Below are 13,442 nucleotides of genomic sequence, written 5' to 3' on the forward strand. Positions count from 1 at the left end.
AGTACATTAAATAAAAGTAATCATTTTAGCCTAATTAATTATTAGGTGCTTGTCGCGCGCTTCTTAATATAAATACCGCGGATGAATGATTTTTTAAATCGGTAGAAAACGATTACGTGGTTGATTTATCGGTTCAATTGGTTCATTAAATATTATTAAAAAATTTAAAACTTTTGTTTAATCAATTTGCTCACCGGTTCAATTGATTTTTTTCGGTCCTCAATCTAGTCGGTTCAAAGACACTTTTCAAAATGGTACCTTGATCATAGTGGCATATCTAGGGGGCTGGTAGGAGCCCCGACCCCCTAAAATAAAAAATTATCCATTTAGGCCTTCTAGAAATTTTAAAATTTTAAATTAGTAAAGGTAAAATTACACTTTGACCCTCTAAAAATGATAAAAATTTGATTTAATCTTTTAAAAATTATAAAAATATAAGCTATTAAAAATTAAAATTTAATTTCAGCCCCCTAAAAGTTTTTCTAGCTTCGCCCTTGCTTGATCAATTCCTGATTTGATTAAAAAATTTTAAAAAAACCAGTTTAATTGATTTTTTTATTTAACCAATTTGATCACCAATTCAATCAATTTTTAATCAATTCGTTCCGATTTCTAATCTAACCAATTCAAATGCACTTTCCATCGATTCAATACAAGCAACACTACCGCAAATGATGATAAAATAACAAGCTTTTTCATATAAATGTCATAATATTGGTATTATTTTTAAAAATAATTTATTTGAAAATTATATCAAATTATTTGCGTAAAAAGTTAGTGGCGCTTTAGGCAACAGACGCCGCCATATGTAAGGCTATTGGCGCTTTAGGCGTTTATTGATTACGCCAGCAAAGGTTTAGTATGTTGTGGCCTTTACATCTAGAAACACCGCTAAGTTTACTTTAACCCGTCAAATACACTATTAAAATTGAAATACACATATTATTATAATAAATTATTTAACAATCATAATATTTAAATTTAATTAACACTTTACATTCAATAATTACTAATTACATGATTTACTATTATGATATTTATATTTTAAAAGTAATTCAAAATAATTTTTATATAAATTCAATGATGATGTTTTTTAAAATAAACTTCTAATTTTTTAATATTTTAGAATATTTTAAGATTGTTAATATTTTTATAATTTTTTACAATTCTTTAAAGATTCTAACATTTTTTAAAAAATTTAAACATTTATAATTTATTTTAATTTAAAAAATAGGTCATTTTAATGATGATGTCATAGTGATTTTAGCGTATGCCATGTGGAAATTTATGTTTGGCTTGATATTTTAACTAGTTTTTTTAACGTCTAAAGGATTAAATTGAGAACGTCTAATAATATTAAGGACCGAAGTAAATAAAGAAAAACTTTAAAATTAAAGTGAGAAAAGCGATACAGTTAAAAGAAGATGATGAAAGAGGCTATTCAAAGTTGGAAATTATAAACTTTATATTAGAATTATAAAAAGTAATAAAGCGAATTTAGATAAAGAAGAAATAAGTTGACCAATAAAGGAATAGATTCATCTTAAAGAGAGACATGTTAAAATAGGTTAGAAGTTCTCGTATTCAAATTTAATCTCTGTATTTCTATTTTTATGGAATTTAATTTTTTTTATTTTACAAATTTTAAAATTTAAGTCCAACGGTTAACATTTAGAGATGTTCATAAGCCGGACCTAAGAATGAAGTTAAAATACTTTGTACTTGCCCAAGTCAGGCCCAACCCGAACTATGAGCCTGAATTTTTGTCTAAGTCTACTCATATTTACAAAAAAACTAACCCAAGTTCATTTTAGGCCCACCCAAATTATTTTTTAAAACAATATAAAAAATATTTATATTATTTTAATTTAATATTTAATAATTTTATTTTTTACTGAAAATTTTTATATAATCATCTTAACATTATTTTAATATTTACATTAGAGTAGTAGTATATATTTAGTATAAGTTTATTTTTTAAATGTGTTATAAATTCATAATATATAAAAATAACATAATATAAAATTTTATAAATAAAAATGGGTCGGGTCGGGTCAGGCTCGAACCTTGAATGCTTATGCCCGAGTCCGGCACATATTTTAAACAAGTCTAATTTTTTTGCCCAAGTTCATTTTTGGCCTAATATTTTTACCCAAACCTTCCTAAAATTCGAGCTGGCTTTCGAGCTTGGGCGGGTAGCCCAACTCATGAAAAGGTGTATTAACACTATTATTCTTTTTGTTAAATTTGTTGCTATAATATTTTTTTAAATAAAAAATTTACTTGATAGTCATGTAATTAAAAATATGACTTTATAATTAACTTAAATTTAATAGGGTTAACAGTTGGATCTAAATTTTAAAATCTGAAAAATAAAGAGATTAAATTTCAGTAAATAAAAATACAATGACTAAATTCTTAACTTTTAAAAAGTAAGACATATTTTAACCTAAATAGTATTGCGTTTATATAAGAGTATAAAATTTTCAGATTTTATTTTTAAAATTATAAGAGCAAAGTTGAAATTGCCCAAAGCCCAGCTCTACCAATTTTGGATAAAACTTTTGGACAGAAATCAATTTAAATAATAAAAAGACCTTTCTTTTGAAATAATAATGATGATAATAAAGAAAAGTTTGAATACCCAAAATAAAGTGTATTTTAGGGTCACTATCATCATATGGCCTGGACTACCCTTTATCAAGAATTACATACATATTTTTTTATGATAGCCTCCATATGTACAGGGAAAACTTTACTTCTTTATTTCTTTTTGCGTTTTCATTTTTAGATTATTATAAATTTTTTGGTATTTTAGTTCGATTGGTATAGTAATTATTGCTAATGCAAGAGAACATGAGTTTGAGTACATTGAAGCATATTATTCTCCCATTTATGGATCGAGGAAAAACTATGATGTAGTTTAGTTGTTTTATTTTTTTAAATGTGAATTTAAATATATTTCAGTATATATATATTTTATTTTTAGGAGTAATCTAATATATAAATTATGGATTAATGAAGGGTATGATTGAGAATCTTTGAATACTTCATATCTCATAAGATTTGATTAATAAATCAACAGGAGACTTGAATAAAAAAGGAAAACATGATTGTTCACATTGGCAACCAAGTCTAAAGACTAAAGTCTTTTCTTTTCTGTTTTTTTTTCTAAAAGGAAAACAAACAAACCCAGATTTACGTATGCATGGATTGAATTTTACTACCAAGAAAATCAAACTAAACCCCTGCCTACGATATTCCTTTCCATTCCCCGTTGCATGCTTATATATATCCATCCCATATAGCATTAATTATACCATTAGCTTTCTACAGTTCTTCCCCCAGAACACTGAACTATTTTTCCTTTGATTTCTTGCCTTTTTTCTCTCAGTTTTCTGGTAAGTTAACATAAGAGACTTGAGGTTTTCATGTCCATGATATTCCTTTCATTTTTAATATATTTATTCTTTTGGGGGTTTCTAGGAAGACTGTATGCATTTCAAGTGGTATTTTATTATTTATTTGTTTTCTAATATTAGTTAGCTAGTTTTGGCCACTACTGAGGAAAATTATAGTCTATGATGAACTGAGAAGATTTTGAGAGTTGTTGGGAAATATTATAGCAAGTCAAATCCGACTAAATATTATTTTCAGAGTCCCATGCATTGAATTTAGTTCAATCACGTCGTCTTGATCTCGTTATTTCCTTCTTAAATTCCATCCCTTTCCCTTATTGATTACTAACAGGCTATACCTACCGAATATATTCTCATTATTCTATCATAATTGTCCAATTACGAGTCATGTAAAGATATATGAACCAACATAGAAAATACATTGCAAGTCCCTCTCTCTCTGTATAAATATAGGGTCTGCTACATTTTACATTCACTTCTTACAATTTCCCTTAAAAAGTTTTATAGCCATTTGTGTCAATTATTATCAATCCCCATTCTTTCTTTGCCCTTTATTCCCCATCCTTTTGTTCTTACGAGCATCTTCTATTACTTGAATTGAATTCCCAAATGCAGAAAATGAAGACCACAGCAGCTCAATTTACATACCCATGGCAGCTTTGCAAAACTGTCCACCTGGTATATATATACACACCATCCTAGTATCAACTATTTGCTTAAATTTTGTTTTTTTTTTATTAAATCATAGTTTTTTTTATCTTTTTTTTTTCAGGTGAGGCATGGACAAGCCATGCATAATGTAGAAGGAGACATTAATCGTGAAGCACTGTTGTCCCCTCACCTATTTGATGCCCAGCTTTCCCCACTGGGCCTGCACCAGGTAATCCCATAACATTCAATGGCTAGCTTATCATCAATCTTCAATCCTGAAATGAATTAATCCAGTTTTTAATATAATCATATTAATTTCTACCTTTTTTTATTTCAGGTTGGTAAACTGCGGGAGGATGTTCATGCTAGTGGTCTACTTAAGAGGATTGAGTTGGTCGTAACTTCCCCCTTATACAGGTATAAAGCTCAGTTTTGCCTGAATTTCAATGGAATATCTCAGTCTCTGAAAAAGAAATCAAGGGAATATTTGTATTTTTGAAATACATTTTAGTGTTAGATAAAGATAGTTGATGAGTGTAAATGATCATCACTGCAGGACCATGCAAACTGCTTTTGGAGTATTCGGTAGTACTGAAAGCAACGAAGATGCAGGTGTCAATCACCCCCAAATTATGGCAGTTGAGCTTTGTCGAGACCGCATGGTAGTAACATATATGGCTGAAATCTCTCATGCTAGGCCTTCCTTCTTGATTTACTCCAACCATAATTGCAGTTCAATATATGCATAATATACTGACGCATCCTCCAATTCAATACAGGGTGTTCGTCCTTGTGATATGAGGAGAAGGGTCAGCGAGTGTCAGGCTCTTTTCCCTTCCATTGATTTTTCAATGGCAAGTTCCTTTAACCATAAGATGCTGATATAGATTATATCTTCATTAAATATCAGTATTCAAAGAGTTTTGCTTGTGCAGATGGATGGTGAAGATGACAGCTTGTGGAATCCACACGTTCGAGAGTCCGAAGAGGAAATGGCTGCTCGAATGGTTCTTTTTATAAAATGGTAAACTCAAATTTCTTATCAACAATTTACTATTCAGAAATAATTCACCAATTTATATATATTGCAGGCTATGGACAAGGCCAGAGCAAGAGATTGTGATTGTGAGTCATGGCATAATGCTTCAACATATACTAAATGTACTTGAAAACGACTGTCATCCTACAGTTAGAACAGATTTATGCAAACGGTGGGCCTTATACATTGTCTCCATTTTCTTCTTCTTCTTTAGACAAAGACTTGATTATACATTCTTTGCTTTCAAATTCTGACCTGGTCTGATGTGGGCCTTTTTCAGCTTCGGCAATTGTGAGCTCCGTTCCGTGCTCATTGTCGACAAAAGGTGAGCATTTTGTTCTGAAATTTAGAGGCATTCATTCAATCACGTATATGTTGTTTTTTTTCGGTACAGATTTTGAGTTGTTAGCTGTACGTACATGACCGCATAAAATATATAAAACACATTAGGTCAATGTATTTTCTATATTCAAAGACCCATTAGGGTACATTGACCAAAGTCATTTATACTAATATTCATGGTACGCGTAAGGAATCACCTCCCAAAATCATTGTATCATATTAAAGTTTTATGGAATTACTATATAAAATGCCATTAATGGTCCCTTTCTCCACTCAACCAAGATTAATATTTTTTTCCCAACACTTAAAATCAAACATGAAGTGGACAAGGGGAGGGAAAAAAATCAAGTTTGCTTCAAAGTTTGAGTCTAAAATACGTATGTGTTTTGAATTGAATATCTACAAGATTATCATAAGTCATGTTCCAGAATTCCAAAACCCGAACGTCTCAAGATATGTTTCATAAAAATAAGCTGTATAAGACATCATAATTTTTATGGTTCACAAAATTAGTCAAAGATTCATTATTTTCTAACATGCTTAAATCTGAAACATCCACTTGCTGTTTTTGAATATGTTTCAGCTTGAAGGTAGCGGATTCACAGCTTTGCTCACCAAGAAATGCTGCAAAAGAGAATGTGTTAAGAGAGGAAGTTTCCGTCTGATTCGACTCAAGTTACTTTGAGAACTCACTGTTGAACTTGAACTCTCCAGGATCTTTAATCTGCTTTGTCAAAAATTGAATTATTTTCATTGTCAATTGTCTTAAAGCTAGTTTGACCCATAGAAAGTCTATTTCTATTGTAATTGGATTGGAATGATTCCACTAGGATGTTGTAATAAGAAATGAATATTATTTTATCTATTTGATGTTGATTAGGATAAAATGTTTTAATCTATTCGACTTTGATTAAAATAAGGGTTTTAAACCTATAAATAGACGTAATCGTTTTTCCTCTTGTATCATTCGAATTCGACATAGTAAATTTTTTTCTCCTCTATCCGTGACTTTTTCCTGAAAGAATTTTCACGTAAAATTCTATGTGTTGTATCTTTCTTTCTTTTCTTTACGGTATATTACTATTATCGACGTTGTAATTTTACAAAAGGGTATATTTCAAACATTAACATTCAAATACCAAATTTTGTTTATGTTGTTTGATAAACTTGTCTTTGGAATCTTATTCAGAGGTAAATTCACTAAATGAGTCACGGTACAAGTATTAATACAAGCTCAACCAATTTAAAATTTGTTGCAGTTTTAACCACGTATACTTAAAGTGAACTCATTCAATCAAAACTAAATTTTCCTACTGAAAATAGATTGGTCACTTGCCTAGAACAACTATAGATTCTCTAATTTGCACTTAGAATACCTCGCCACTAGTGCTTCACCAGTACCTCACCAATATCCAAGCACGTCAAGGCATGCAAATGTGACATGTGGAGTTCAGTCCCCCAACCTAGCAAGAGACAAGTGTCGTACCCTTCGGTCTATGGGGGACACGTAGAACCTCGCCATCTATCCCGTCATATTGAAACCTACTTAAGGTTGGGATGCTTTTAAAGTGGTGGACCATGAATAGACCAAAGACATATGCATGTCAAGATCTAAGGATCAAAGAAAGGACTCACATCCACCTGTAAGTTGTACTAATTGAGGACATGACATTATGATTGTCAAGGATTCTCCCATAGAGTTCCTCACAATCAGCCTTGTACCGTACCTAACAAAGACAATAAATGCACAAATTGGCAAAAATTCACTGTCACAAGATATATATATATGTAATGTTGCATTTATGTTCCATGGTTTAAAAGTGTATTGGGTTGAGCCTATGGCAATGCCAAATCCATTCACAGTCGAGTGCCACAACCAAAGGGCCTTCCGAAACCGTAGACTCCGTATGCTTGGCAAGTAGTGGAAGCCAACAATATTTATACCTAAACTTGGACATTATCAAAGGTAAATGAATAGTCACTGCTTAAAATTAAGAGCAGGTACAAGTATCATGGAAGTACCTATATTAGAAATCAGATTATATTTTGTTCAATTTATTCAAAAAATGGATAAATTAGTTTTTATATGTTAGATCAACAAGCAAATTGATCTTTTTTGTTAAAAATCTTATTAATTTTTACTATTAAAAACTGATATGACTGACAAAATAATCATACGGTTATATGTGACACGTCATGTGTACCTAATTCTGACATATAGGGACCAGTTTTTAACAATGGAAATAGATGAAATTTTTAATAGGACTAGTTTGCTCTTTGATTTCTCTTTGATCTAATATACAAGGACTAATTTGCTCATTTTTTTGAGTAGAGAGGAAAAAATGCAATCTGACTACTAGCATAAGGGCCTTTATGGTACTTTTACCACTAAGAATATGAATGAATACATTAAAGTTAATTACACCAGACACCCCCAAACTATAACCTTCATTCTTAATCGGTCCCCAAACTTCAAAACATTTTAATTACATTGACAAACTATTGACACTATACTAATCAAGTCCTTTTATTATTAAAGTTGTTAATTTAACATTAAATAATACATCACATAACTTTTAAAAGTAAAATCTAAATATAAAGTAAAACTTTTAAAAAAGTGAATGATAAATCTTCGCAAAGGTTTTGAAAACCTCAAAACTAAAATTTTTAAATATCTATTTTTACAGTATTCATTTTTCTTAAAATTTTATTTTAAATCATGTTATATAAGATCCGACGTGTCATGTAACAATTAAATTAATGATTTTAGTAATAAATTAAAGGACTTAATTGATATAACATCAATAGTTTAAGAGTGTAATTAGAATGAATTAAAGTTCAAGAACCAATTAAAAGTGAAGGACATAGTTTAAAAATGTTTGGTGCAATTAATTCTATAGATTAATATCATTCAAGGCAAAAATTAAAGGAAAAAAATTATTAGACTTATAAGATTGACCTATAAATGGCCAAGTCTAAGATAAGGCCATCATAGAGGGTCTGATTCCTATCAACCTCATCAACTTCGATAAGAAATCGTAGGTATTGTTTGGCTGAAGCGACAAGATCAACACTAATGGCGAGCTTTTAAGCCTCTCTCCATTCTAATTTTTGCCCTCTTTCCTTGCTAAACATAAACAAGGTTTTTGCTTCAATATTTACTCCAATAATAACTATTAATTCGAATTAATTATTGCAAAGTTATATTTAAATGCGGACGTAGGGAGTTTTTTCTACTCTAAACTTTTCGAAAATTTTTGAAAATTCTCATTAAACATTTAAATTTTTTAAAAAGTTCAGTTAGATGCCTTGAAATTTTTTTGTAAATTCTCATTAAACCTTCAAATTTTCTGAAATTTATAATTAGATTTGTCAAAATTTCATATTAAAACCCTCAAAATTTTTAAAATTTTAGTTACACTTTCCCAAAACTTAATACTAAAATTTACCACTAACTATATCAAAATAAATTTGAACAAAAATAACATATAACGTGATTTACATAAGGTGAAACTCGAAACTCTCTAAATTTCAGAATATATATGAAGCTAATTACTATGCAAGTCTAAACTCAACTGTACTCATGTCCAAAAAATATATTATTTTTAAAATCTTAATTAGATAATATTCAAATACAATTAAAAATAATTAAAAAAGTAAATACATAATCTTATCCGATATGAATAAATATTCATGGTGCACTAATGTGATATCCATTCTGTATCTTTCTCTTAACCAAATAATATAAAATTAAAATTATACAGCTGACGTGTGCAATGCATAAAAATTTTACTTTGATTAATTTATATAAATTAAAGGGTAAATTATATCGATAGTCACTTAACTATTAAAACTTTTATTTTAAACACTCAAAAAATAAAATAAAAATTTAAAATTTAAGCATCCACATAATATAGTTTGATAATTTTGGTCACTCCGTTAAAATCACAAACGTCAAGTTGGTATAACAATTAAAAATTAATATAATAATAAATTTAGTCATCAAATGTTACATATTATATCAATTTAATCCTAATTTTAAAAAAATCAACTCTCAAAATGTACAAATATTCTCAATTTGATACTAATTCTAAAAATTCAAAGAAATATATAAAAATACATAAATATTTTCAAAAAAATATATTAATAAATTTAGATTTTATATTAATATTAAATAAAATAAAAATCTCCCACCTCTCCCCCTCCCCCACCGGACCTCCCCATTACCGTCCCTCTCCCCCTCAGTTTTCTCCACAAATTAAGATTTCTTCTTAGTTTCAATTATGATAGCAAGCAAATTTTGGTTACGCTCAAATTCCCATAAAAGACTTGATTCATCTTAACAACAATAAATGGGTGAACCATAAGACTAAGCATATTTGATATTCATCCTAAATAGTTGATACTTCTAGTATATTTGCAAATTAGTCAGTATTTAGAGGAATGGGATTAAATTTTCAAATCGAGATTACCTTGATTCTAAGTCTTTCATCAACTTCAGACTGTTCATCATACTCATCAATTACTTGCGGAAGAAAAGAGCTCATGTTTTTGTGGTTCAAAATCCCCTCCTATCAACCATGAAAATTCTATCTTAAGTTGTTTATTCTTTAATAGAATCCATAAATTAGAATATAGGACATAAATTTTCAAAGTTTGGGTCGTGAAAAAGACACTCACATTATGTTTCAAGAAAACTATTGCAGCATCTTCATCACCAGCACCCTTGCTCTATGTACTTACAGCTTCCACAAGATGATTATGTTTCAAGAGGGACGGTGGGGGGGAAGTCCGGCAGGAGAAGGGGGAGAAGGACGGTAGTGGGGGGAGGTCCGATGGGGGATGAGGAGAGGGAGAGAGACGGGGAGATTTTTATTTTATTTAGTATATTATAATTATATTTGTTTAATATTAATATAAAATATTTATGTATTTTTATATATTTCTTAATTTTTTAGAATTTAGATTAAATTGAGAATATTTATAAATTTTGAGAGTTATTTTTAAAATAGGACTAAATCGATAAATATATAAAGGTTGATGGATGAATTTGTTATTATATCGATTTTTAATTACCACATCAATTTGTCGTTTATGATTTAAATGGGAGTAATGAAGATGACTGAACTAAGTAACGTGGATGCTTAAATTGTAAAAGTTTTATTTTGGGTGCTTAAAATGAAATTTTTTATAGTTGAGAGACTATATGTGTAGGTTATCCTAAATTAAAATATTAAAACATAATATAATAATATTTTTAAAATATATATATATGGTAAAAGTATTCGAATTATACAAAACACATCGTAAAAAAATCATCAATCACATGCTTTACAGTAGATAGAAATATTTAATTCCTTGATGGTAACTAAGATTTCATACGTAGTTTTATTAAAAAGGTTAAATGTGCCAGAAGTCCCTATACTTTTGAAAATTAAAATTTAGTCTCTTTACTTTTTAGATTTCAAAATTTAAGTCTAACTATTAACACTATTAAATCTTTTTTGTTAATTTCAAGTTAATTACAAAGTCATTTTTTAATTACATGGCTACCAAGTGAGTATTATTTTTTCAAAAAGTCACAGCAACAAATTTAACAAAAAGAATTTAGCAATGTTAAGAGTTGGACCTGAATTTGAAATCTAAAAGGTAGAGGACTAAATCCTATAAAATAAAGAGACTAAATTCTAATTTTTAAAAAGAACAAGGACTTCTGGCACATTTTAACCTTATTAAAACTCTTTATTGTTACATATGTTGTATGTGATTCTATGCCTTTAATTTTAATTATTTTTCAAATAATATTTTTTCAAGTTGTTAAATATAATTAAAATATATTAATTTAGTTAAAATTTAAATATTATAATAATAAATTTTAAATAATAATTAAAGCACTTTTAATTAGCATAATTAATATAAAACAACATCATTCAAAACAATAACTAATTAGCATAATTAATATATATCAATTATGTCACGTGTATTGCACATGAATATATGTATTTAATGTTAAAATGAAAATATTTTTCTATTATTCAATCTTTATTATTTTAGTCTCTAAAAATAATATACATAAAATAAATATTTAACTAAAAACACAATTAAACATAAAAACCTAGAACTACAGAAAAGAGTAAATTATAATATTAAATAAAAATAAAAATTAAATAAAACAAATTTTAATAATCTATGATAAATACGAAAATATTTACACTAAATAATAAACACATTAAATACTTTTAATAATAATGATTAAAAATTATTGTTGAAAGTATTTTCAAGAATCTAAATTATTTAGAATAACTAATTATTCTAGATTATCATAATTTCGTTTTAAAAACAATTATAGTATATTGTTTTTAACTAGTAAATCTAAATTAGATTATAAATCTTTTAATGTAATTTAAATAGATCTATATTATAATTAGCACATTTTTTACTGTAATCTAGTCCATTTTCCAACTAATAAATCTAAATTTATTATAATTTTCACAAATTTATTTTACTATTGCTATCGTATACTAATTCATTTTTAGACTTCTTCTTTATTTTTATTTAACTAAACCTAAATCTATAAGATAATTATCAAAACCTTTTTGTTATAATATATTTCTTTTTCAATTAATAAATTTAAATGTATTATAATTATCTTAAATTTTATTTTGACATAACTATTATGATATATTTTTCCCACTTTTTAAACTTGATAATAATTTTTTTAAATGTTAATTTAGTAATATAATAAAAAATAAAGAGTATTTTTATTAGTTCAAAAGTTTTTAATATTTTTAAATAAAATCTTAAAATCATTTTACCTGCCTATTATATTTCTTTCTTTCTTTTTTTTTTTTTTTGAAGTTTTTTTAGATCTGTTTCAGGAGAAAAAAAAAAAGAGTCAAAATTTGAGTCTAACAGGTGACCTGTCACCAACCATAGAAGAGAAAAGCAGCAGTCAGCTCAGCCCTTAGCTGATGGCCACCGAATAGAAAAATAAATAAATAGATAACAGAAAACAACTTTTTAGTGCATAATTTAGTGTTTGAGTAGTGGTACTGTACATATGTTTTTTTTCTTTGATAAAAATTATACATTTTAATACTTGAAGATAATTGTGTTAATTTTTAGTGTTTAATTCAAGTTTTAGAGTTTAATGAAAATTCATAATTAACTAATAATATTAACAATTAATTTTCATCGATCAATGCTAAAATCAGAAATAAATCACATTTGTACTTAACAAATTAAACATAAATTTAAACAAATTCACAATTAACATTAAATTCATTCTTTTAACAAAATCATAGAAAAAAATTTGAAACCTAATAATATTAGCAATTAATTTTCATCAAATCAACCCCAAACCTAAATTAAATAATAAAAGGTTAACACACTTTTTCGGTATCAAAATATATAACTTTTATTAAATACATGTACCAAATAGGACAAAAATATAACACAGGTACCACATTAGACAAAAATGTTCAACTTGAATACCAAATGATATATTACGTCAAACTAAAATTACTCAAAAATAAAAATAAAAGGTTTAATTCTGTTCAGTCCCATATTCTTTTGAACTTTAGAAATCTAGTTTTCTACTTTTAATTTAAAACATTTAATCTCTTTACATATCTAATTTAAAATTAAAATCCAATTAATAACAAGTACTAATTGAGTTTTATTAAATTTGAATACGTGTTATCAATTATAGTTCAATTTTTAAATTAGATATCTAAATATTGAAATGTAACATATTCAAACTTAACGAAAATCTATTAAAGGTGCTACCAATTCGACTTTTATTTTAAATCAAACAAGTAAACGAACAAATATTTTTGAAAAAAATAAAACAACATTTGGTCTCTAAACTTTACAACTTTTCTCAAGGTCTTTGAACATTTTTTGCCAATTAGTCTTGGAATTTGACAACTTTTTTCAGTTTAGTCGTTGAACTTGGATTCTAATGTTCTATTCGTGAGTAATAACATGAC

General features: G+C 27.5%; 2 protein-coding genes across 2 annotated transcripts; both read left to right on the top strand.

The window, feature by feature from the left end:
* The first annotated feature begins 3,940 nt into the window (after nucleotides 1-3,940).
* On the top strand, nucleotides 3,941-4,957 carry LOC105772290 (phosphoglycerate mutase-like protein 1). The gene is made up of 5 exons (XM_012593590.2): nucleotides 3,941-4,097; nucleotides 4,192-4,299; nucleotides 4,408-4,487; nucleotides 4,627-4,732; nucleotides 4,850-4,957. The coding sequence occupies exons 1-5, from the start codon at nucleotides 4,029-4,031 to the stop codon at nucleotides 4,955-4,957; spliced, it is 471 nt and encodes a 156-aa protein (XP_012449044.2). The 5' UTR covers nucleotides 3,941-4,028.
* Nucleotides 4,958-5,005: 48 nt separating this feature from the next.
* Nucleotides 5,006-6,314, top strand: LOC128041897 (phosphoglycerate mutase-like protein 1). Its single transcript, XM_052632622.1, has 4 exons — nucleotides 5,006-5,094; nucleotides 5,162-5,281; nucleotides 5,390-5,434; nucleotides 6,035-6,314. The coding sequence occupies exons 1-4, from the start codon at nucleotides 5,006-5,008 to the stop codon at nucleotides 6,114-6,116; spliced, it is 336 nt and encodes a 111-aa protein (XP_052488582.1). The 3' UTR covers nucleotides 6,117-6,314.
* The last annotated feature ends 7,128 nt before the right edge of the window (nucleotides 6,315-13,442 follow it).

This window comes from Gossypium raimondii, chromosome 6, assembly GCF_025698545.1.
Source record: "Gossypium raimondii isolate GPD5lz chromosome 6, ASM2569854v1, whole genome shotgun sequence".
In the NCBI taxonomy this organism is placed as follows: Eukaryota; Viridiplantae; Streptophyta; class Magnoliopsida; order Malvales; family Malvaceae; genus Gossypium; species Gossypium raimondii.

Excerpts from the sequence above, each read along its gene's own strand:
- LOC105772290 (XM_012593590.2), top strand. The coding sequence starts at position 4,029 with ATGCAGAAAATGAAGACCACAGCAGCTCAATTTACATACCCATGGCAG. Across the intron at positions 4,098-4,191 it reads TTTGCAAAACTGTCCACCTG|GTGAGGCATGGACAAGCCAT; the intron begins GTATATATATAC and ends TTTTTTTTTCAG. Across the intron at positions 4,733-4,849 it reads AGCTTTGTCGAGACCGCATG|GGTGTTCGTCCTTGTGATAT; the intron begins GTAGTAACATAT and ends AATTCAATACAG.
- LOC128041897 (XM_052632622.1), top strand. The coding sequence starts at position 5,006 with ATGGATGGTGAAGATGACAGCTTGTGGAATCCACACGTTCGAGAGTCC. Across the intron at positions 5,095-5,161 it reads ATGGTTCTTTTTATAAAATG|GCTATGGACAAGGCCAGAGC; the intron begins GTAAACTCAAAT and ends TATATATTGCAG. Across the intron at positions 5,282-5,389 it reads AGAACAGATTTATGCAAACG|CTTCGGCAATTGTGAGCTCC; the intron begins GTGGGCCTTATA and ends GGCCTTTTTCAG.